The sequence below is a fragment of the Poecilia latipinna genome, unplaced genomic scaffold (genome assembly GCF_001443285.1).
Source record: "Poecilia latipinna isolate Pla-1442-1.1 unplaced genomic scaffold, P_latipinna-1.0 Scaffold1104, whole genome shotgun sequence".
Lineage (NCBI taxonomy): Eukaryota > Metazoa > Chordata > Actinopteri > Cyprinodontiformes > Poeciliidae > Poecilia > Poecilia latipinna.
In genome coordinates this window covers 116645-141826 of record NW_015113720.1, presented here as the reverse complement: position 1 = coordinate 141826, position 25182 = coordinate 116645, and the positions used below count along the sequence as shown (strand labels likewise).

The following is a 25182-nucleotide window of genomic DNA, read 5'->3' as shown; positions in this document are numbered from 1 at the left end:
CACACACACACACACACATACACACACACACACACACATGCTTTGCAAGAGGGAAATGAGGGCCTTTAATGTGTTTGGGACCTTCAGGTTTCATTAAGAGGGCCCACTCAGCCTGAAAATTCTGTTTTCTGATGTTTCTTTCTTTTCCACTTTTATGTGAGTTTTAATGGGCCGTCCCTCACCGTTCAGACCCAACAAAAGAAATAAGACAAGCAAGTTAAACCGAGGTGACTTCTCTCCCTTAATTCCTCCCTCATCCTCAGAAGTCACAGAAATTATGGACAGAGAGTTCCTTTTTCTTTTTTTTTTTTTTTTGAATTATCGTTTTCAATGGTTTCCAGTTGAGCTCTTCTCAAAAGCCTTTTCAGAGGTAATTTTAGGTGATTTGTTGCTCTTGAACTGAACCTGCTCTCTGGCCATGCGGGTGTTGAATGGCAGCTGTGAGCTCCTTCAGGATGAGGGCGGCCGTTTTCTCTTCTTGGAACAGTTTGTCCTGCCTGTCTGCATGTCCTGTATGTTATTTAAAACACTTCTTCATCTAAAGCCAACTTCAACTCAAGAAACTAGAAATGGGCCGGTCGGATATAATGCAGGCGGTTTTGCACCACTGATTTTGGGAAGTCAGTTGAGTTACTTTGAAGATCTGCTAGTAACTAAATATGTTTCTCTACTTTCTAGATCGGTTAGAAATTCAGCAGATTTTTCTTTTTTGTTTACAAACTTCAGATATCCGGTTCGGGCAAGTCGAGCTTAAAACCATCTGATTTCGTTCACCAGCTGATTTTTTCTCTGCATTTCCTTTGCAGGTTGTGTAGAATTAAGCTTCTTTTAGCTTTTACTAAAAGCCAAAAGATTCTGGCGTGTTGATTCTGGTCAAACATGACAGATTGAGGTGAAGCATAGTTGGAGAACAAAAACAATAAGTGAACAGTCCTTAGAAGGAAAATGTTACTAAAATAAGCAAACCCCTCCAGATTACTGGACAGATGTTTTTATATGGCTCAGGAGTTGGAAGTTTGTCTGGTAACCAGCGGTTTGCCCCCCTTAAACTCCCACTGTGTTCGTCTCAGTCGTTTTACCTGGCGCTGATTGAATGCTTCGAAGTCCTCTGGACTTGATAAAGTGCTGTACAAGTAAAGGCCACTAACAAAATAAAAAAATACTGTGCATTGTAAGAAGAAAACTAGTGTCATTTCTGAACTGCTGGTCACCGAACCGAGTCTACTAAGCTATAAAACTTGCAAGTTTAGACATAAATAGGCTTGTTTCAATTTTTATAAAAAAAAAAAAGGGCCGTATTGATTCCGTTAAAACATAATGGGGCAGATTTTCGTTTTACCCTCGCAGCTGGGATATGAACCATCTCCGATACTGCATCACCTTCTTCGTCTCTGAAAAACTAATGCTCAGATTTTCAGTTATAGTCAACTACACCAGATGATATAATGACAATAACGTAATCAGTTTCAAAACCATGTTTTTTTTTCCACTTCAAAAGCTTGAAAAATTGCTTCCTCTATCTCACCAGCTTTGTCATTTTACAGATTTACTTCTTCGCTGTGAACAGATTTTCACTCACTGGCTTTAATATCTCTGCTTATAATGAAGAGCGGATTAGCTTCTGATCACGAAGCAGCAGCAGTAGCACCTTGGACAGTGCTTTGTCTGCTTACTGCACGTTTTCTCTTTTTTTCTCCACTTTTTTTTCTTCTTCCTCTTCTTCCTTTAACTTTTGTCACATTTTCTAGCGCGACTGTGACTTTTGCCACGTGAGGCCAACTTTGCTCACGTGTCCCCCACTTTTTCATCCTCAGCAATGGTCCCATATGTTTGTAAAATAAATAAAATAAAAATAAAAAACGTGTGTGCCGTGTGCTTTTCCAGCCCGATTTGTTCCCATGCCTTCTCTCCGATGAGCCCCGCTCTCCCCGGGGGTCCGAGCCGAAGCCTCACGCTATTTATACAGACTGAACAGCTGGGGCCCTCCCAGCCAAAACAGTGAGGGATGGGGGCGGGGGTCGAAGGGGTTGGTGGAGAAACTAACATGGAGAACTTCAGGTTTAATCAAGCGTTGGAAATGTCTCTCTGTTCTCTCTCTTTTTTTTTTTTTGCTTCCGTCATTTGTTTCTCTCTCCCCCCGGAGAGGCCGGGTCGTGTTCAGTTCAAGTCTGCTTGACCCACGGACAAACATCACTCTGTGTCTGAGTCTCCATTGTCCCACTTTCCATTGATCTTCAATGCATCTTTCTTCACACTTCTGTTTGTAAGTGAGATTGTTGAGTTGGACAAACGCTACAAAACTTCTGTTTTCCTCTCCTCTGTGACTCTTTTTGGTGCTCATCTTGTCCAGAAGTCCGGTGAAGTTTCACCGACATGAGGCTCTGTGATTTCAGTGCTTCCTCACACGAAAAGCTCAGGAAGAACAGTGTGCACTCTGCCCTTGCTTCCTTCACTTCGAAGCCTGTCTCATAGTCAGGCGTCCCATCGCAGGCATGCTGAGCTAATGAGAGGTGAAGAGAAATTAACCAAATTGCCGTAAGGGACAGATATATAAATTGTATTGGATGTAATGAGTGCAGATACATTCATTGGCTCTCTTCGAAGTTTTCTAATTGAAACAGATGAAGCCACACTGCGATTTGGTTTACATTATTTGTGTTCAGATAAAACCAAAAAATTACCAGCCATTTTTTTTAACCATAGTTGAAGAATGACAGCTTTATAAAGAGCTACGTGTGTTTGCGGTGATGTGCAGAGTTTGTTGTCCGCTGAACTTATCGTCATCTGTAACAGTCAAAAAGCTCTGGTTTGGTCTCCTTACACCACATAGCTTCCTTGCCGTTTCCCACATGCCTTTTGACAAATTCTGCTCAAACCTTGATATGAAGTTTCTTCAACAGTGGATTTCTCATAGACACTGTTGACCAGTGAAGAATCCAGCCAACACGTGTCGTATGCAGAGTCTCTCCCCTCTCAGCCAATGAAGTTTGTAACTCCTTTGGCGTAGTCATGGGTTTTCTATGGCCAAATTCCACATGTAACCTTTCATTTCTTGATTTAGTGAACTCCCCGAGGATGTTCAGATTGTTAGTTTTTTTTAAGATGGCGCACATATCCAGCTAAAATCTGTTCATACTCTTGCTGATGATAACTTGATGTAGAAGAACTTGTTAAAGTGTGAGGCTAAACATTAAGGGATGGATCATATTGGATTTTTGGGCGATATCCGATATGCTGATAAACTAAAACTCATTCGGTCGATAGTCAATACCAATATTTTTTGCCTATAATTCTCTTAATTCTCTACTGTGGACAATTTAGCCTGCTACCAAAGGCAAATGCTAAAAAAGGTAAAAAGGAGGCTGAAAATGATGTAACACTTCAACTTACTTTATGTTTAGTGTCAAATTTATTCATGACGTTTGCTCTCTCTAAGACAATGACAACACTCAAACAGTGCAAATTTGTAAACCTTCACAAAACTAAACTCAACCTGTTCACAAGCAGCAAGTGAAAAGTACATCAGTTGTGTTTTAATAAGTTTCTTATGACATTGTGCTGCAGGCATCATTGTCACTGGTTTGTCATATAAAAACAACAGCTTTTATATTGGTGGATTAGTTTGATGGAATGACCGATGTCCGATATTAAATTTTACAGCTAATATCGGCCGATAATATTGTGCATTCCTATAAACATTAGCATGTTTGCTTTCTGTTTTCAAGGCAAATTTCAATTTGGTTCAATTTTGGTTCCAGTTTTCTGTGTTAGGTTTTTATTGAAACTTAATACAGAAAGTTGACTTCCTCTTCAAACTTTGCACCTTGGTTTGAACGTCGTAAATTTGAATGGCTCACAAATCAGTTGCTCTCTGCACATCTTCCAAGGGACTTTTAAGGATATCTAACCAACGCACAGCAGGTTGGATGACTTGCATAAGAGAGAGTCTCTCTTCCCTCATCAATGCCATTGCCAAGCATAAAAAAAAAAATAAATCACTTGAACTCTTAAAAAAAAAACAGATTTGTTTGTCATTTCTAAAATATATAATACAGTTTTGTGATCAAAATGTAAATAGGCTGACTTCTTTTTTTGTTTTTCGGGTAGAGTAAAATGAGGCATAGCAAGTCACACAATTAAAGAAATCACAAGTATTGGGAGTTGAGTTGAGTTTTACGACACATCAACAGATAGCCTGACATGCCAAATATCCGACACTGCAATTGAAAACCTGCTTCAGCATAAAAAAACATTCATGCATAAGTGGTGACTTGTAGACGTAGAGCCTCTCCTTCCCACTGAGCAGTGAGAAAAAATGCTTAGACTGACAGTTGTCCACACACAAGCGGCAACCTCCAGTTATAATAGGGAACCCAAGTCACAATTTGAATATTTGCAATTTATCACTCAACGTTTATACATTTTGCCCTTTAAAATCACAAAGCTCCTTTTCAGCAAAAATATAGAATGGCATTAGAGCGATACTGTGTATCTGTGTCAATTATGCAGTGATATTTGAAACTGTTTGTTAATCCAGATAGGAGTACTTTGAAAGTGAGCGAAAAACCATGAAAGTGGAGATGAAAGAGACAGAAAGAAAAACTGGAAGCGAGGCGTTTTCCTCCCTGCTTGTCCAAGTGGCTCATGTTTACCTTACCCTTTCCAATGGCACTGAAATGTTAATCTGATATGAAATACGCAATATAAGTCATTGACTTACAAGTTATTCAAATCTTGACAGTCCCTTGAGCAAAAAATAAAAAGGATGATGGTTGATGTACATTTCATCACTTCTTTGTATTTTACATAGTGCAATCAGTTAGTCCCCGTCACTGACGCAGAGAGTTTTCAAATGTATTTGTTACTGTATAATCAGGAACAGTCCCAGAAAATGGTCTTTTCAGTACGCCGATAGGTTCTTATGAAATTGCGCAACATCTATTGATAGTTTTTGTTTTTTTTAGGAAGTGGAGGTTTGACCTGATTTACTTTTATGGAACAGTCATGACCACTTTACTAATCAGATCAATAATTGTCTTTTGGTAAAAAACTTATAGTTATGTTTTGTGGAGTTTAGTCATCACTTTTGTCAAAGAAAACATGATCTATAACGAATTAAGTGGGTACAAACAGATGAGGGAATGACAGCCAAGGCATTTGCTTCGTGTTTAATATCAATTATAATACAGGATACATGTTCAATAACTTTTTTTTCTTCAGCATTATTAAGAAGAGTAATTTAATATTAAATCTAATGCAAATTCTGGTTGCTTTATCAAAACAAACGACGTCAGCTAAAATTAGTTTTTTTGGGTTAGACTACATAACCTCCTCTTGCTTTCTCTGATTGCTTTGAAAAAAAAAATCCAGCGTGGAGTGTTTGTGTCAGCACTATTTTTTTTTTCCATCTTTAAACAGCAAGAAAAAAAATCCTTCTTGTGCACATTATCATCCATGTCCCAGAAACTCTGCAACTGTAACAAGAAGTAATAGAAGTGGAAAAAAAAAAATCACTTGTTAGAAACAGCATCTGTGCATCTTTAATTAGAGTTAAATGACCCAATGTAATTGGACATTGGCTAACTAAACACCCTCACAGCCCCTTCGCTAGAAACCTGCTTTAGTCTAAATTATTTTAGTAATAGATTCTCATTAGTTGAGTACAAAGTGAATTTTCCGTGACTCCTCCAATGTGTAACACCACAATAAATGAATTCGGTATATATTGCATGCATGTGTGTGCTGTGGTTCAAGCACTTTGAAAATATTTCATCCATTTGACCTAGTCTTGCCAAATGAACCTTAACAAAAACAAGTTTAAAGGCGTCCTTCCTTGTAGAGGAAATGATGGTCTGCTACAAAGTATTATACAAATGTTTCTTGTTAACATACTTCTTTACTTCATTGTCATGTTTAACTGGTTATATCATCAAACGCATCGAGATATCAAGCAGCGATAAAATTCAAATGCTAACTTCATTTATCAAGGGAGAAAAACCTTTTCTAAGCCAGCCTGGTTATTATGAATAAACTGTTAAATTTCTCTGTCTAAAAGGAGACAGACATGAAATACTCCTAAAGATCTCAAAAAGTTATTAATTTTAACTCGAGAAATTCAACAACAATAAATGAGAAACAAAGTTAATATCTATCAGTCTGAAAACGTCTTCAAAGCCTTTTTTATGCCAGTTTGGCAGATGTAGTTCAACATTTTTTGCGAACACTAATTTGTTCATGTTTTATTGAGATGTCGCTACTGGTCAGATCGCCTCAGTTTTTTTAGTTTTAAGAAATCATAATTATTTTCTTAGCCGTAACCAAAAGGAAACAGTAAAACCACAGCCGGTGCTGCTTCAAAAGCTAAATACACAGACAAACTAGTTTTTGATCTGTAAAAAGAGAAAGTAACACAGCTGATGACACTTTCGATGTTATTCCATTGAAAGCTAACCTACTTTAAAGGTCAACTTGTCTCCCGAACAGAGTTCTACTAGAATACTTTAAAAAAAAACTCACATGCTACGGTAAATTTCTTGCCTTAAATGAAATACAAGTCATGGCAAAACACATGATCTCCTCCTATCAAACAGTTTATGCTTTACAAATGTGTCAACATGCGCACTCGTCTGTCAAGAGCGTTTCCTTTCTTTGCCCTCCAGTGCTTCCCCTCAGCGCCCTGAATGGGGTGGCTAAATGCTAATGAATCTTTTATTGCGTCCTCTGTGAGATTCTGTCGCTTTTAATTGATAGACAAATGAAAAGCATCCGGTCCGTGTTGCTCGTCTCGTGTTAAACATAACTGGAGGGCCTCCACTCAAGCGGCAGCAGCCATTGTCCACGGCTATCAAACACCCATTAGGCCAGGCGCCAGTTGCTTGTCAACTCTGGACGTCATTCACCACCGCATTCACTCACACAATTATTGCTAAGCGACTTACTGAGTGACAGCATCTCATACTGATTTTTTATTTTTTTGTCAATCTCTCCATCACCCCTCAATTAACAATGCAGTTTTGCCTTTGGCCTCTTTGCTCTTTTTTCTTCTTTTTTTTTTTTTGTCGTTGTTGTTGTTGTTGTTGTTGTGGGCGGCCATTAGCCATGCGGTGGCAAACAGACACAAAAATGTTGGCACCCGAACGGCGGCCCAGGAGGGGAAGCGCTTAGATTTCAAAGGGTGGTCGACTCTGTGCATGCATTGCTGATGAGGCGAAAGAGGTGGGCTTTCTGGCGTGGGCCGGCCTCTCGGTGTGAAACGGTGGGTGAGTGGAGGGCATTGGCAACGTCAGGGTGTAAAGACGGACGAGGATTTGGAAGAGTCAAGTACCGCTGAAAGGGGAAGTTGTTGGTGGTCTGTGGAGTTGCATGCAGCTGCCCCTGAAAACAAATGGAAGAAATAAGGGAGACAGGAAAAAAAAAAGAAAGAGGGGTTGGGTGGTAGGGGGGCAGTAGAGTCCGGTGGAAGGCGTGCAAGCTCCTAACTTTTTTTTTTTTTTTTTGTCTTCTTGTGTTAATCTGTTGAGAAAAAGCGTGAGGAAACTTGGCCGAGGGTCCCCCCCCTCACCAAACCTCCCCCCCACTTTACTCCGGACAGCTAAACTTGAAGTTGAACACCCCCGCCATCACCGCCACCATGGGTCCTCCTCTCTCCCACTTACTTGCTCTGTATTCTGTCTAGGTGCTGGAGTGACAACGAGCCATTCATTATGGAGGTAGAGCAAAAAAAGACTCTGGATCTTTCCTGTGTCTTTTTTTGGGAGACGGTGGGAGTTGGAGGGGACAGGGGGTTTGCAGGGGCTGGTAAAGTGGGAGGTGTACTGCTAAACAGAAGGAGGGCAGGAGTATACTCCTGAAATGGAGAAATGTGACAGATAAGAGGAAATGTAATGAGTTAGAGTGGAGAGAAAAAAGTAAGAGAGGGTTGAGTAAAGAGTAAGGTGCAGAGGGAGCGAGAGATGGAGGGAGGGGAGGGAGGTCACGATTGAGGTTTGAGGCAGAACTGGAAGCACAGAAGGAAGGGAGGGGGAGAGAGAAAGAGAGAGAGAGAGAGTGGGCTACCATGCCGAATGAGCAGGAGAGGCGGAGAGGAAGCAGAGCTCCATCAGATGAAATGAGGTGAAAGTAATTCAGGCATTAATCAAGCCAGGGCAAAAGGGAGGGTATACTGTTTTCTCGCCCCCCACCCCCTTTTTTTTTTGCTGCGGAACTGAAAGACAAGGTGTGAATGAAGGAGCCTACAGTGGCCAGCAGAGAAGCACCACCGGGTCACAGCATCAAATCATGTCCGAGTCGAACACCGTCACGGCTTCCACCGCAGACCAGGTCAGTTAAAGCTGTCTTCGTGATTGTATCTTTGTTTTTTGGCTCGTGAGCGTGCAGATATTCCTCCAGCGTTACAGCTGTAACCCTCACGCCGGCTCGAGGACCGGGAAACGGTCACCCCCTTTGGGTCTTTGAAGAAGTTCCGACAAAAAAAAAAAAGAAAAAGTCCCAAGATCCGGTGAGATGTATATCATCTTTAGATCCGAAATCGGAAGTTGCGAGGGTGAGTCTCCAAGAGCAACTGTGAGTGAGTGTGTTTCTTGGACTTTCAAAGCAATGATTGTTTTTGCTCAGAGCTGCCTGGACAACGGTACAGGGTCCTGAAAGAATTGAATTCATCAAGACGAGCTATTGTCTACGTCGCCTTATTTTTCGGTGATCATTCAGGGGGTCGGTGACGACTCAATACCCCCCACACCACGTGAGGAGGGGAACGCAGCTCTTTAAAAACCCGACCACGTGTGGCGGCCCTGAAAAGTTTTATAAGTAATTGCAGTGGGAAGTCCGGGCAGTGCTGTGAGAGACGGGGTTGGTAAGGAAGTGGGCCGGTCTGCCGTGTGTTTGGGGGGGGGAGACAGAGTGGGTTTGAAAGAGAGCAGAAAAGGCAGATATTTATGCCCCCTCCCCATCCCTCCATCAGCCCCCCACTGCCACTTCACAGGGAGCTTTAATTGCACGCTTTGGCACATCATCCCCTCGCTCCGCTTTCTTTTATTAACAGTCAACTTGACTGAAACAATTAAATCCTGTGATCTGTATAAGATAAGACGTACAGTTACTTCCATTATGGCAGGTGAAGACAAAAAAAGAGAAAAAGGGGGAGGGGGTGCGTTTGTGGGGTGCGCACGCTGCTGTGTTAGTGTGTGTGTGTGTGTGTGTGTGTGTGTGTGTGTGAGCATCCGACCTCGCTGCCGGCATACATTGTTAGCCAAGTCCTTGTCTCCTGTTTCCGCCTGCTACTCTCAAGGCTGAGTCAGCTTGGTGTAGTTCTGGAGGCACTCGCACACACATGCACATGCAGATTCTTACCTTCAAGCATTTACACAAACACTTCGAGCCTTTTTGTGCGCTAACACAACAAATACTACAGTACAAATAGCTGCCCGCCTGCAAATCGAAGGGATAAGTTGTGGGTGGAAGAAGGATTTTTATTTAGATATCCATAGTGTGTGTGCACAGTGGTAGACTTTGGAGTGTGCGTGTGCGTTTGAGTGTGCTAATCCAGCAAATCTGGACAGTTTAGATTTGCTAACAGGCGGGGACCATATTTGTCCACAAGCGTTGAGTGGCAGGACTGTAAGTCTTTGAGACTGACAGGTAGTGCTGCCTGTCCATATGGATCCACATTTATATTCATAATTACTGACCCTTTCTTTTCTTAGTTTACCATAAAAAATAAATAAATAAGATGTTTTCGGCACTAGATTACGAGCTAATCGCTGACTGGGCAGTTATTCATGCCTTTTAAGATGACATTTGTTCCTGCCTTCCTCAACTCTTTACATCAGTTTTATATTTTCATTCCAGTCTTTGAAAGTTTTAGAACAGTTATTCCCCCTCCATTTGTGTTTCACGTTTTAGTTACAATTGATCTCGTTCGCCACATGAAAAATGCTTATTAAACATTAAATCTTCTCCAGGAGATGTACTGTACCTTTCAAAATTTTGCGGCTGATCTCCAATTGGGGTATTTGCAAAGCTTTTCCCATACCAATTTCATTCTGTTTCCTCTCTAAGAACTCTGATGGAGATTTTTCCAGCTTTCATGCTGTTAATAGTCGATTTTTACGGCAGCAGATGTGATGTTGCAACACTGATGACGAGAGAAGAGTTGTAAAACGAGCTATCACCGTCATTTCAAGTTGACATTTTAGACTGGATGTAGCTGTTAGTGTGGTTAGCACAGTGGACAGCGTCTCCTACAGAACCTAGATCCTTATTCGTGGGTTTTCTAGCAGACACGTGTTGAAAACATGTTTGCTGTGTTCTGCTCAGCCTCTGTGTTATCTGCTGATCGTCTTGCTCACGCTCGCTTCACGGACATCTCCACGTATTTCCTGTTGAAGTGGGGAAAACATTGTGTATTTTTCAGGCACATAATTCCATTTTATAGCAGAATGTCAACAATCTCACCTGTAGTGGTTTTAATGTTGTTGTTATATATATCAAACATAACCTAAAATAATTTCGACTTCCCAATTTGATGCTTTGAAATTGGCTTTTCTCTGTCAAAATATCCTGCTCCATTCAAGTCTCCTCTGTAAAAAGTAGTTTTTATATAATATCCTAGATTTAAGTATTTTCTTTAATGTCTGTTTACGTGTAGTGATAATATAAACAATTATTTTCCTTTAAAAGGTTTAGTCTTTGAACACTGCACTTCAAATGAAACTATATAATAAGTCCAAAATGCTTCACTCAACCGCCACATTTTAAACTGTTACGAAAAACTTAGTTTGATTTCAGACGCTCACCAATCAAGGCTGATAAAACTGTTTGGTTTTGGCCGTTTCTTGGTGTGTCTCTTTTATTCTAGCTTCATTTCCCTGCACATTATTTAAAATACATCAACATTGTTGAAACATAAAATACCCTCACTGTGTTTATCAATTGATTTGTTTAGCCAGGTCTTAAACTTATCGCATTTAATTTTTTTTTTCTGTTCCATAAAGTATCAACCAGCTACACATGTGAACCGTTTGATTTTCACTTGTTCAGTTTTGCCTTACAACACCTTGATGTTCACGTTAAGCATTAACAGATTGCATTTTTTTTTAAATGCAGAGTCAAAACATGCTTTGCTAAATGAGTGGTGTGGGATGTTCTTCTCTGCTTCGGGTGATTTGTTGCGTGGATGTAACACGGATGGACTTGAAAGCGTCTGTTTTGCAGACGCTTTCTGCAAAATGAAGAGAAAATTGTTGAATTGTCTGTTGTTGAGGAAAACCAAACTGCAACTCTGAATACTGGGTAGCTCCACCAACCCGAGGGAGTGTACAGCATTCGTCTCAGATGGTGTGACGTGGAGTAAATCTGTCGTGTTTGAGTCGGCACTGAACGATGGTTCAGCATCAACGGTCGACGACTGTAGAGAAGGAAGAAAACATTGTTTTTCATTTGTCACCTTTGTAGGTCACACAGTGACCTTTGGTGGTGCAAGTTGGGATGAATGCGGAAAGCGTTGAATTGGGAAATATTTTTTCGGGAAAAGTCTCCACTGGATCCAGAGATCGCTGTGATCTCGCTTCATTTCCTGTCGTCTGCCTTTGCCTGTCACAGTGCCACACCAGGCTCCGAGGTTGCTGATTTAAAAGAACATCAAATCATTAAAAAGGGACAGTGTAAAAAAAGAGCAGCCAGTCAGCAGCGGGTTTTAAAAAAAAATAAAAACAGTTTTTACAGCACATTGTACTTAATTGGTGCTCCACTACGCCTTATTGGTGAAAAAGAAAAAAAGAAAATCATCTCATATTGTCACATAATTATCATTTGGACATCGCCTTTTTTCTTATTACATTCCACTGGACTGATGAGTGTAATTGCGTTTTCTGCAGGTTTGTACTGCCTGAGTTGATTAGGTCGAGTCAAGAGCAGATGGAGCTGATGACGCTGATTGCTTGTGTGCACACATTCAGGCAATTAAAATCCAAACAAAGTGCGGGAGTGCTTCCCTGGTTTTGTCAGAGGTCATTTGATAGCATTTAACTGAACACTGATGAAAAAACCCGAAGATAAACTAACTCCGTCCAGTCGGCAGCTTGGTGCATCTGAGTTAAGCGCTCTTTTGCTCTCGTTATCAAACACGTTGCTCCATCTTATCAAAAGCAATGAGTGTTGCAGTAACGTGTTTAACAAACGTGGTTGAACATTCATAGTTTTACTTCGTATTCCAGTAATTACAGTTTAATTTGTAATAATTGATTTGTACTGATTTTCTTTCTTTTTTTTTTTTTTTTTTATAAACCGGCATCAATCGGTTTTAATCTCTGAGATGATGAAAGTAGTAAAATTTAAAAAAAAATAAATAAATAAAAATTATTATCCGTCTCTTTTCACAAAATGTTTTATTGGTTTTACAACAATCAAATGAATGACTGTGCATGGTAATAAGCCTTGCCGCCAGTAACTGTTGTTTTTCTGCTCTTAGCACAGTGACAGCAAACCGAAAATCTTGAACAGCGCGTACACGAGCTTGATTGGCAGTGCCAAGAACCTCTGCTTGGCTCTGATTGGTTGTTTCTCAACAGGAGGTGTGTATTTCTGCAGATGGCAGAAGGACCACAGGGAGAAGGCAGAGAAGCTCAATTTTATTTATCTATTCATTTAAGACAAAAAATGTTTTACTGTCAGGACATAGTGAGAATTTGTAAAACAAAAGTGTATAAAAATAAAAAGATTTTTTTTTTTTTTTTTTTACAAAAATTGCCCAATGCAGCTTTAAACTTTGAATTTAAATACAAATCCATAAAGGATATGCATAACTTTAGGCTTGACTGTATATTTATTACTATGCATTTTATTTGTTATTTTTGCTAGAATATACAATATAATGGTGACATAAAGTAAAACTGAGAAAATAAAAATACTCAGACAAGTTTTGAAATAGTTTTACCATGATGAGAGCGATTGACGAGAACTGGTTTCCATGCCAATTCTGAACTTATCCTCCATAATTTTCAACATTAGTAAGCTGCGTAGCTACTGTTGGCGGATTTTAGAGAACCATTTAAATCCACGTTGTCAGTCAGAACTCCTTAGCTATTTACTTTGTCAGGTTGCGGGAGCTGCTAGTGGATTAAATATCAAAAATGTTTCAATTTTAATTACATCATCACATAATTTTAAGCCTCTTTTAGGAGGAGCAGGAAGAGCTAATGGACGCCACTATAGTGCAAGAAGCAATGAGTTACCATTATATTTAACCCTTGTGTGTGCGAGGACTGCGGCAAACGTAGAGGACTGTGGCAAATAATACAAGTTTTACGTGTGTGGGGTCGGTTGGACCCCATTTCTACATACAAGGGTTAAGACTTACCTTAATCTATTAGAAGGACCAGAGAAGATAATGATATATTTAAGACTTGTTAAATCTCAAAAATGAGTCAGACTCTTTTTTTAATCTTAGCAGCAGCTTCAAAAAGTAGATTTATTGATTTTTTAAAATTAAAAGTATATAATTTGCTCAGTTTTCTCTGCAACACTTTTCCAACACGTCTAAAGTGATTAGGATTCGTGTCTCGGTACGAGTCTGTTGACCAGGCTGTAATCAAAAGCATGTTCCAGCGTCTCTTTTGTCATTTCGCAGCTCGCAGCAGTAGCCGGACCTCAGCGCGTCGGGACAATAGTCTGAGGTCATGTGTATGATTTTCAATATATGCTTGACTGGTAATTGGAGTAATAAGAAACTCGGATGGCTCCGGTAATTGCTGAGCGAATGCCGGTGATTGGCTTTGACGTGCTTTTTACTGGGAAGAAAAAAAGGAATGGGGAGGAAAAAAATATTTAAAAAAATAAAATCAGACAAGCTGTAATTATCCTGTCATTAATTTGAAGCAGTGTCATTGTTGAAAAGTTGCCATCAATTTACACGTGAACTTTTTTACGCTCCGTTGTGTTTGAATTTCTGACTGACTCAAATGTTTGAAGCATTACACCTCAAAGAAAATAGTTTCAGCAACAAAACTGGTTGTTTTAAATTGATTTTTAAACAGACGCATTAATGTAGGCCATTACTGCACTCCAGCGCTCACCTTTTTGGTTCATCCCTATCCATACTGTTGAGAATTAATAATTCTGTGTTTTCCTTCTATCTCTGTTAGCTAGTTGCAAATCTAAAGCTAAAGGAAACGCCCTCAAAGCTAAGATTAGAGGTTATGACAAACTAGGTAGCGCACTCTTTGGTTTGTAGCTTAGAGAGAGGTTGACAAAGGAGATCGCAAACTCTTCTTGGGTGCCATTTTGTCTGTTAGCTCCTAAAGGTGGCATGTCAGAATGGACCGGCTGTATTTTGGTATTAATTAATGGAATTCATAAATTCAACTCAATGACTCTTCTTTAACCTCATACATCAAGAACTCAGCATGGAGAACGGATGATTCTCTACAATACCAGTGTACCCGGGACGTATTTAGCCTTTCTGTGCCGCAGGCTGTCACCGTTTTAGCGAGGTGCGCTATAGCTTCTCCTATGTTTCATTCCAGCCTAAACATGATGAATAGAGCAGAGACTGATAATCTGGCAGGGACGTTTGAAATAAACACGGGCATAAAAGTGACATGACTAATCAAATGCGAAGCATCCACAAACATCACACACACACACACACACACGCGTGCGGCGTTTACGCTAGCTTGCCGCTCATTCTCAGCTCGGCACATTACATCTGTCCTGGGAAGCCAGCAGCAGGGGCCAGCGCGCAGACACACACACAGAAACACTCGGCTCATCTGGGGGCAGGTGCTGGCAGTTTATGGAGCGCAGCAAAGTAGCTCGCATTTACTCTGAGCCAAGGTTTGGCAAGCAGGGGGAAGAACCGACACATGTGGAAAAGGGAGACGAAAATAGACTGAATTAAAAAAGCGGTTGTGTGTGGATGGATGTGCGTGTAGGTGTCCCTGCGGTGGCTCCGACCTCGGATCTGCCTCTGTACTTCACTTTAGTTTGGTTTCTGGGCTCACATTTGCCCTGCTGAAGCGTTCATTCGCACTGCGCAACACGAGGCAAACTAATAAGACTTGCACTCTGTGGAGAGAGAACTAAAACTTTGATTTAAGTTTTCGTTTGAGTCATAATCTACGAAGCCCCATAGGGGACATAGTGATTTTTTTTTCTTTTGTGTTCCCTCACAATAAGCAAATACTGTTTACTGCAATCATAGAGATGAAACTTCAGACTACCATCACGAAAAAGGCACATAAAACTGCCAGATGTGACTTTGTTACCTCGCGATAATAACTCAGAAGTATTTTGGATGCATTTTTTCTTTCTTTCCTTCTTACGGAAAGTTTGTTTTACATCTTGGGAGGGAGATGAAAAGCCCGGCTTGGCCTGTTTTGCCAAGCACATAGGTTTATGGTGCACTTCTAGCCTAAAAAAAAGCTATAAAACTTCAGATAGCTCACAAACAAGATATTAATACAAATGATAAAACCTTACAAAAGCATTATATTGAAGTCGGAAGTACAGTGGCACCATAAGAAAGACTTTCAGTATTTAATTATGTCAAATGAACTGATCAGTACATTATTGCGAGGTAACGCAAAATAAATTTTTTCCCCATGTTTCCTTGGGTGCTCTGTGATAATCTGAAGTAAGGATGAAGGGAGTTTTTTACCCCATAAGCTTTGGACTGTGGTGGACTTCAAAGCTTTGTGACTTGATTGTTCTGTAGAATTGTAATAAAAATGTTAAATTTAAAGCAGTTTTTTTGTCCAGTAAGCAATGATTTCTAATCGGCATCACCAATAAAGTTAAATAAATATTTTTATTATTATTATTGCAGTAGCATATTCTTACACAAAGAAATTATTGTTTGGGAAAAAAATCAGTGGTACAACAGTTGAGATGCCCAGGAAATAGACATGTATGTCTTTTTTTGTTTTTGTCAGAATTTACTATTTTTGTATTAATTAAGGTATCCAGGTTTTTACTTACTGCTTCTCTTGGTTATAAATACGCAGAAGCCAATTTCTTGTCGGCACATTTCAACATGGATTAAGCAGAAATAGCTACTGATCTGAACTTGTCCTTATAATAATATAAAGTCAGAGCAATAATTAAAACGTTTAAAGCAACTGGAGCCGGGACAGAGAAGGTAATTTTCCCGTCACGCGCATTGAGAACGATGGTAAGTTTACTGCTAAGAGAACTGCAGCAAAGAGTGGGATTGTGCGGTTGCCAAGTCTCCATAGCAACAATTAGCAACAATTTATATTGAGGCTTTTTGTACACGTCAGCAGCGCCGCTGTATATGTTTTACACTAACCAGACTAAACTGCCTATGATAATCAACAGGTTTGTTTAGAATTAAAAACACAGACAAGAGCAAAGAGGTCAAAGGTAAAAATGTATTTCCTCCACGTTTACCTCCTGAAAAAGCCTTTGCCTCAAGCGAAGGCATTTTGTAACCAGGTAACTTTACTGCCGAAGGAGCCCGAGACCTTTGACTGTACCACGCTGTTGTGCCCGCACTTTTATGCTGATTCCTGGAACTCTTTATTACAAACCAGAACTAACGAGGCCATTGTGGAGAGTTCACTTCTGTCTCGCTCTGTGAGAATGGCATCGCGCCACCTCAGGCTCATGATGCCCAACATTACGAGACTTCCACTGTGGGAAATTGGTGGGGAAGGTCGTTGTCGCTAATTACACCCACTCTGGTTTAAAACAGATATTTATAGTTTTGTCCTGCATCTGTGTGATTCCTTCTAAGTCCTGATTTCTGGTAGCAGTCAGTATTGCAGCAAATCTGAAGAGGTTTCTGACCAAAGTCTGTTGCTGTATCTCGGTTTTGTATCTCGACAAGCTAATGGCTCAATTTCCAGGCAGCAGAGACGAGTCCTGGATGACATCATCAGTTTGTTAGCAAGCAAATGAGCAACTACCTCTTGCTCATTTGCAAATCTCTGGCTGTCTAGTTGAAAAGTCGAGCAGAGAGATATTGGATCTGGTACTGGCCCATAAAATGATTGAAAGAGAAGGTGGTTTGAACTTCTCCCCTCTTTCTGCTCTGGTCCTTCTCTGCCTCCATGTGATTCAGATATTATTTGAGATGCTAACCAGTTGCTCCCAGTTTTGAAAGCAATACCACGTTGCCACGGTTGCACATAACCGTGAAAACGTGACCTGTTTCAGGTCAGTTAGGATTAATTATTTTTTTTTTTTTGGCTAATTGCCAGAATAATGACAGAGTATTCTGATGATCTTTTGTTTGTTTCCTCAAAGTCAGAAGTTTACATCCACTAAGACGTCCAGTTGAGAAAATCCAGATGATGATGCTTCTTTACTAGTTAAGAATCTAATCTAATAGGTAAATTTAAAACATATGAGTTAATTGGAGGCACAGCTATCGGTATGTTTCTGGGCTAAAACACAATCAAAGAGAATCGCAAAAGTACGGCCCGTCCTTAGGTACAATTTCCAACATACCAAGTTCATCTGTTGTAAAAAGTATCAAGTATACACCAGCGAAACGCTCAGCCGTCTTACTCAGGTAAGAGTGTTGTAAGTGAAGATGCTTTGCTGCAAAAATGTTGATCACAAACCTAAAGCAGAAGACCCTCAGAAGGTAATAAAAGATTATCTGGTAAGAGAAAGTCAGTATCTCCATGGAAACAAGACCTGCACAGAAATGGACTACCGGGCTACTTATTGAGGAACAAACCACAGCTCCAAAACCAACAATACAGTTTTTCTCCAAATGTTTGGCCATAGTGATCATTATGGCCAAACATTTGGAGGAAAGCGTAAAAAGATATGCCTGGGAAGTACAAGGGAGCATCATGTTGTTTAGCAGTTTTGCTACAGGACCCCTCCTGCAGCATGTACACCGGTTCTCTTTAGAAAATGCTAATCTAACATTCCCTATTAGAGCTACAGTAAAGGACTATGGGAGGCGGAGGGGCTTGATACTTTCAAAACTGCCTCATATTATACTGTCGCAACACAGTTTTAAGAAACATCTAAAAAGAAACAAAAGTTTATAAAAGTTACATATTCCATCTTTAATATGGAGAGATACTTCTACAGTGGGTGAATGTTTATGTAAAATGTATGCTATTTAAAACTTGATGGAGGGGGGGGGAATGCGATAAATGAATATTAAATTGTTGTAAAATTAAAAAAATAATGCCACTTTGTATGATGCCATTTGCAGTGCAATCAGGCATTTTACTATCGTATTCATTTTCACATGCAGACCAAGGTTTAAACTCAGCATTTTTGCAATAAACCAAAGCTAAGAACCAACTCTCATTAGCATTTAATGTGGTGGCTGTTTGGAAGCCTAGTGTTTAATGAACTCTGCAGGTCTCCACAGAGCAAAGCTTCAATAAATCGATCCCAATTACGTCGACGTCACGACCGACTCTCCTCCTCAGCTGCCCTGATCTGGATGCACCGCATTTACATTTCGTTGCGCTGCAAGTTTTTGAAACTGGGTGCGGGGGGGAAGAAGTTTAGGCAGAACTCTGAAACTGGGTGAGGAGAAAAGGCTGATGAGGCTTATTCATCAGCTTTGTCATGGATTTGCAGCAGGCAAACACCAGGGGAGAAAAGGAGCTGATGACAAGGCTCGGCGAGGCAGCATGTTCACCGTGTTAGCAAGGAAATGCAGAGGGGGTTAGGGCTGATAATGCTTGTTGAGTCTGCATGAGTGGTGTGCGTGTGGATGTGTGTGTTCTCGGTGAAGCAGCACACTTGCTTTGCAGTATGAGGGATTAGCGGCGGCTCCATAGAGAGGATGTTTGTTAACACTGGCTCCAGTGGAGAGTGCTGGGAGGAGAGCTAACAAGCGGGATGGTACAATGCTGTAAATTAATTAGCCAGGATGCCAGCTGCAGGGAAAGATCACTTTGATTAACTCTGTTTCGCTGTTTTCCTGTAGAAATTCAAATAAGTCGAGTTGGTAAAAACAACTGAAATTATTTTTGCCTGGATTTCTTTTTTTTTCTTCTTCTTCTTTTTTGGAATAATTGTTTAATCTTGGATCTAAAAGTTATGGTTAGGTTTGCTGTTTTTTTCTTCTAGATTCGCCATAATACGTCTTCCTAAAGTAAAACAGTCCAACTAGCAGCATTTACACAATGTGAAGTTTTTTTTACATGTTTCCAACTTCAAACATTCGATAAGATCACAAACCAACAGAAAGTAGCATGTAATTTTGAAGTGGAAGGAAAAATGTGCCTGGATTTCTGACTTAAACAAAATCAGCATGATGCAGCCACCGCCATACCTCACAGTGGGGATACTGTGTTTTTTTAGTGATGTACAATGTAAGTTTTCTTTTCTTTCAAAAAGTGACATTTTAATTACATCTTACCAAAGCACCTTCAAGCCAGCTTTTTCAGTTTCATGTCATATTAAAAGCTTTTTCTTTGAGTTTGAGTTGCTTGCCTTCTTTGTCCTGGTAGGTACAGAGTGTGTCTAAATGTCTACAGGTTGAGATTCCTGCTGACAGCCTCATTGGGCTGTACCACGTTTGTATTAGTTGATATTTGGCAGCCATTTTGTCTTACACCTTGTGTGTCCATGGTTTAGCTAAACCAGCATTTAAGTTCCCCTATGCACCATTTCTGCAGGTCAGTTTGTCTTTTGTTTGTTTGAGGTTTGGTTGGTTCTGATTTTTGAGTCTCATTTATGGAGTTGGGTCGCCTGATTAAATGTTAGCTTCGTTAATCGTGTTTTCATATTTTTGGGGGTAAATGAAAAATCCACATTTTGACTTAAACGCCCGTGTCCTCCATGCTTTACTCCTTGGTCCTTATATGTCCACAATATCACATCAACTTATCACATTAAGTGAACAAGTCCACATCTATGGAGTGAAACACCTACAGCTGCTCTTTGTAAAATAAAGGTTTATAATTTTCCTTCTTGTTTGCTATTTTGCGTCGAGCTATACAACGACATCTCGATAAATAAAACACCTTCACAAGGAACTGTAGCTCCTCTCTTTAAGCGATCTGTGGTGCTTTGGTGGTCAAATTGTAGAGTCAGATCCTTCCTGTTCATCTTAGTGCTCTCATGATGATTTCCTTTCTTGTTGCAGCAGCTTTATTTGTATGATATATTAGAAGAAACTTTACAGAAACATGCCAAAATTCTTATTTATTGATTTTTTATCAACTCCACACTGCAGAAACACAAAATCTTACCAAGTAATTTTGGTCTAGTTTCTAGTACAAATATTTTAATACACTTGAAATAAAACAAACTCACTTGAAAAGAACTTTTCAATAAGACATAGACGCTTGTTTTAAGTAAGCAATTCCTTAATATTGATGAAAAGTACTTGTTCCAGTGGCAGATAAATGAACTTATAACATGGGAGAAATGTCTTGTTATAAAGCGAAATAATCGGCCAATTGAACACGTATGAATTATTTACTCAAAACAAGCCTCTACATCTTGCTAAAAAGTTACTTTTAAGTTTGTTTTGTCTTATTTCAAATGTACTGATATGTGCTTTGCACTAGAAACGAGGCTAAAAATACTTGGTAAGATTTTTTTTTGTTTTTTCCAATGCAGATGAAAAGATTTGATGAAATGATCTGTGATTTAATAACAACCAGGTATATTTAGGGGGGAAATGAATGATATAAGTCTGTTTTTTTTTTTTTTTTGTCATCTAGCTCATGGTCGTTTTCTTATAGTACTGCAACGCTACATCCTCGTTTGGATTTTGTCTGACTCAAAGCCAGGTGGTAAAAGCCATTTGTTGCAACCTAAAAGAGACTGGCCATTCTTAAGAGAAAAAGACCTTTTCCGTAATTTTTTGCGACAAAGACTAGAGCTTTAAAAATGCAGGAATAAACGCAGAAAGTCACCACGCTTTAGGAGAAACCAGAAGCTTCCACGATGAGCTCTAAAGCAGTCGGTAGTCATTGCGCGATACTTATGCGCCCTCGAACCGACGCTTCAATCAGCTACGCATGTCAGCGCTACGATCAACAAAACAAGTCTGTGAGCCTCCTTCAGTTCTGACTCTACAGCCGATGTTGTGGAAACACTACAGCTTGAAGACAACCCGCACACCATTCGCTCCGGCTTTTGGCAGTTCTGGATGCCGTATCTAGTGCTCTTGCCCTAACATAAACATGCTGCTTATGTCTGTGGCTCTGTGTGTGTTTGCGAGTGGAGGGGTGCAGGTGAACAGCTTGCGAGGGCCAACATCTCCGCGGGCCAGTCTCGCGCATCACTTGACTTGCCATTCCCCGATGAAGGCCTACGCACAAATGAACTTGTTAAGCAAAACTGAGAGAATACAAAACAGAGAGAGAGAGAGATGTAGCAGCTCCCGATAAACCGCACAAAATCAGGCCTAACCCTAACCCTACCCCCCAACCTTTGGCCCCTCCATTGCCAGCTCTCTTTCTGTGACATCTTCTCTGAAGCTCTCAGTGTCTGTCACTGTTTCAGTCAGCCGCTGCAGGTCTCCAAATCTCTTCTGCTGAGGCTCATGTAATGCCATTGTTTAATCCGAGAACATCCTATTTCTGAAGCTTCACAAAGCCCTGACAACTGCCGTCGTCCCACACTTGTAGAAAAAGAGAAACGGAGCAAAAAGTTTTGGTCTCTGCAGGCAGTCATGGTTACTAAAAATTCATGGGACAAATTTTTTTTTAAAAAGAAAATTTGGTAAGAAATAACTTTTGGTTATATATAGGTAGACAAAGATTCTCATGGTACAAAAATGCTTCAAGGTCTTGAGAAACTGATCCATGCATTGGTCATTAATAATAGTTTTTTCTTGCACTGCAAGATGAAAGCTTTAGAATTCATATCTTTCTTTTGATGCAGGGAGACTAATTATGATGTTTAATCTGCATGGATTATGGTTTTTAATTGATCTGCTTCACATTTAGATTACATCTTATCTCGTACTGTGAACATTGGATAGCTGATTTTGAAATCTGGTTTTATTAATGCTAATGTGAATTTGTTCTTAGCTTTAGTTTATTCCTTATTACAAAATACTGAGTTTAAAAAGATTCCACCATTGTCTGCATGTAAAAACCAAATCTTAATACGATAGTAGAGTGCCTCTGATATTGAGAGCTCTGCTGTATTAAACAAAGTTTTGGGTCCATATAAATGTTTTTGTTTCTCGTTAAAGAGTTTCCTAACAGCTGGTTTAGTCTTTGTGTTTCATTAAGCATAAAATAACCTGGATTTAGATATTTCAATATCACAATTGTTTTTGTCTGTTTGTTCATAACTAAATATAATTTTGCAGCTCATATCCAATCCCCACTTTTTACTAAAGCTTTGTCTTGCTGCTACAGATTTAATCTGATTTCTATCGCTCCTAAACACTCTTCTCTCAGTAACGACTTTCACACTGCAGATTGTTGTTACTGTGATGGTGCATTGTTAATTAACTAATCAGGGAAAAACATTTGATTTTCGGGTTTCCAACTGACCAGTCATCAGTTTGGGCCATTCGACTGAAAATTATTTCAGTCACTTCCAGTCAAAACATTTTTTAACTGTCTGAATTAAAATTCAGCCACGAAACAGATCGGTGTTAGATTGCACAGGTATTTGGAAAGAAGATATAATTTAAACTGGTGCTGTCGTTCATAATCCCACCCTGACGCTTCTCCTCGTTTTGATACAAAGATTAAGCCCTGATGCCTTGGAAAAGTGAAATGAAAATATACCTGTACTTAGAAGTTATGCTAGATTTAAATATGACAACATTGCAAGACGCTTTTTATGACCATCAGCTGGAAATGACTTACATAGAAGAGATGCGTCGTGTAAGTGACCTTTGGCTGAGCAACCATTCACTTTTTCCCACCTTTTATCTAACAAGCATCAGAATCCCTCTCATCTTGCTCCTGACACCCAAGCTATTGGACTCAATTAATCAGCCATGGAGGGGGATTTATTCAATCCCTGCCCAATGGGATCCTTTGGTATGTGGCCCCAGCGGTAGCAGGTTGAGAAGCTACGGTCTACACTGTCTTTAGGCCCATTACTCACACCTCGCAGCCCACCGATAAAAGACGCTTTGAGCTGCCTGGTTTCGGGGGGGATCCGGTGGGCTTTTTGTGCCACAATAGCCAAGAGGGTTCAGTCGGCAGAGACAGACGTGTTTACTAAACTCTGCATAGGTGCAGCAGGGGAGATTACGTGTGCCATTTGGAATAAGTGGAAGGGTGACCATTGGCTGGGAATCCTGGACTAAATGGCAACATGTTGTTTTGCCTGTTTCACTGGAATCTTTTCAGCTCTTTTGGACCGGCTGGGCTTTACCAAAGAGCAGGAAGAGAGATTCACACAAGACAGTAATGAGAAGAGCTTCACATTTAATGTCTGCAACATTTACATCTGCGCTGTTGAGGTGTAAGCACAACTTTATGGGAAGGACTAGCAACGGCACGCTTCACTAATTGACCTTATCTTGGATAAGCGGAAAACAGTGAATGGATGGATTGATGGGTGAAATGGGCATAAGCTGCTGGATTTTTCACTGACCCTGATTAATGCTAGGAATTATCAGACCTGCAAAACATATTCATGGAGAGAAGGTGTTGAGACTGAAAAATCAGATTTTAAAGCTGAGTTATTTCCATGGTTCATTCATGTTGTGAGAGAGAGTAAGAGAGAGAGCAGACACTATGAAGGCTGAATGTTGAGAGCATTTTTAGTTTTTGAGTTAAAGTGCAAATCTGCACTTTCCTTAACGCAAACCATGCTTTCTGCTAGCATAAATGCAAATCCACTGCCGATATCATTGCTTTCAGATTGTTTTATGGCAAGAGAAAGCAAAGAAATGTACATTTGACTGACAGTTTAGTTTAGATCATTCAGCTGTAACACCTGGTCAAAGCTGCACATACGCCACATATCAAAAGTTGGGCACAAAAAGTCAGATTGCTGCATCTCTGTCAGTATTTTTTGAAGACACTATACAACCTTCACTGTCATTGCATGAAGTATGCAAATGCTACAAATCATTCAAACAGAAAATAAAATAAAAGCAACATAACAATGGAAACCACAAGTCATTTTAGGTTTTCAGTGCAAGCTATTCTTCTGAAGGCACACCCAAATATTGCTGCACGTTTTCATTGTTTGACCTTTCTGCGTTCAATGTCAAGCAGATGTCGACGTAGTTTCTTCACATCCTTTCCACATCCCCCCGTCTCTCTTTCAAGCTGACAGTTTGCCTGAGCAGCTTCTGACTTCTTAGTGCTCACAACTCTTGTGTAATTTTGTCCCAGAGTTAAAGATGGTGTAAGCTTTGCCTTTACAAATGACAGCTGTGAACCAGCCAGCACCTCTTTCACAGAAACAGGTAGCACACATGCTACATAACCCCAGATACTTCTCTAGAATAGATATGGAGGATTCTTAACTCACATTATACATTAGAAATGAGATGTATTCTTATACAAGGTTGGGTTTCTAACATCCCAAAAGCAGGGTTCCTACATAATTTGAGAAAAAAACAATTTTCTAACCAGAAAAGTGACGATTAACACCGTTACGTTTTAAGATAAAACTCTTTAAAAGTTTTATGAATCCTTCCTGTCATAAGTTCATTCATCCACGAGAGAAATATAAAGAAATTTGAGCGTGGAAAGAATTAGAATTGCCTTCAAAAAGACTCATGAAACTTTGCTTAAGCTTTTATAAGCATCCTGGACTATGACCAAAAGCTGTAATGGATTTTTTTAGCAGAATTTTTTTAATTTAATCTACATATTTAGAATTTGAATCCGGTGAGCTAAGCCTGATGGATGTTTGTTTTCAATAACGTCTTAATTAAAAAAACAGTCTGATACTGGGTAATAAGGATGGGTCAGAGTTACAGCCGAATTTCCTGTAGGTCTGTCCCGTCATTACGTAAAATTTGTCCCTGGTTTAAATTTCCCAAAACAATGAAATGAGCTTGAGGGTGAACAACACACTGTAGGCTGTAAGTCTGTGCTGAGAGAATGTCCTGAGTTCACAGGCCACAGCTGTGCAGTCAGGGGCCGACGACAAAAATATCTGCGGCAACAAGCAATAAAAACAAAAACATTTCCACAAGACAATTTTCTCACGTTGATAAGAAAATATGATGGTTTGGGTATTACTAAAGTCTATTTTATTCACCTGGAGAAAAGCTGATTACATTCCTGAACAGAACTA

The 25182-nt window shown here is 39.9% G+C and overlaps 1 protein-coding gene across 4 annotated transcripts in view; it reads left to right on the top strand.

Moving 5' to 3' along the window:
* The window catches only part of slc6a9 (solute carrier family 6 member 9), a 79721-nt gene that overhangs the window by 31149 nt on the left and 23390 nt on the right, over positions 1 to 25182 (top strand). For 2 of the 4 annotated variants that reach the window (XM_015052345.1, XM_015052342.1), the window contains exon 1: positions 5297 to 8319. The exons of the other annotated variants lie outside the window; for them this stretch is intronic. In XM_015052345.1, coding sequence (XP_014907831.1) covers positions 8278 to 8319 — 42 coding nt within the window. In that variant the 5' untranslated portion in view covers positions 5297 to 8277. Of the gene's footprint in view, positions 1 to 5296; positions 8320 to 25182 lie in introns of those variants that run through there. 4 annotated transcript variants of the gene reach the window in all.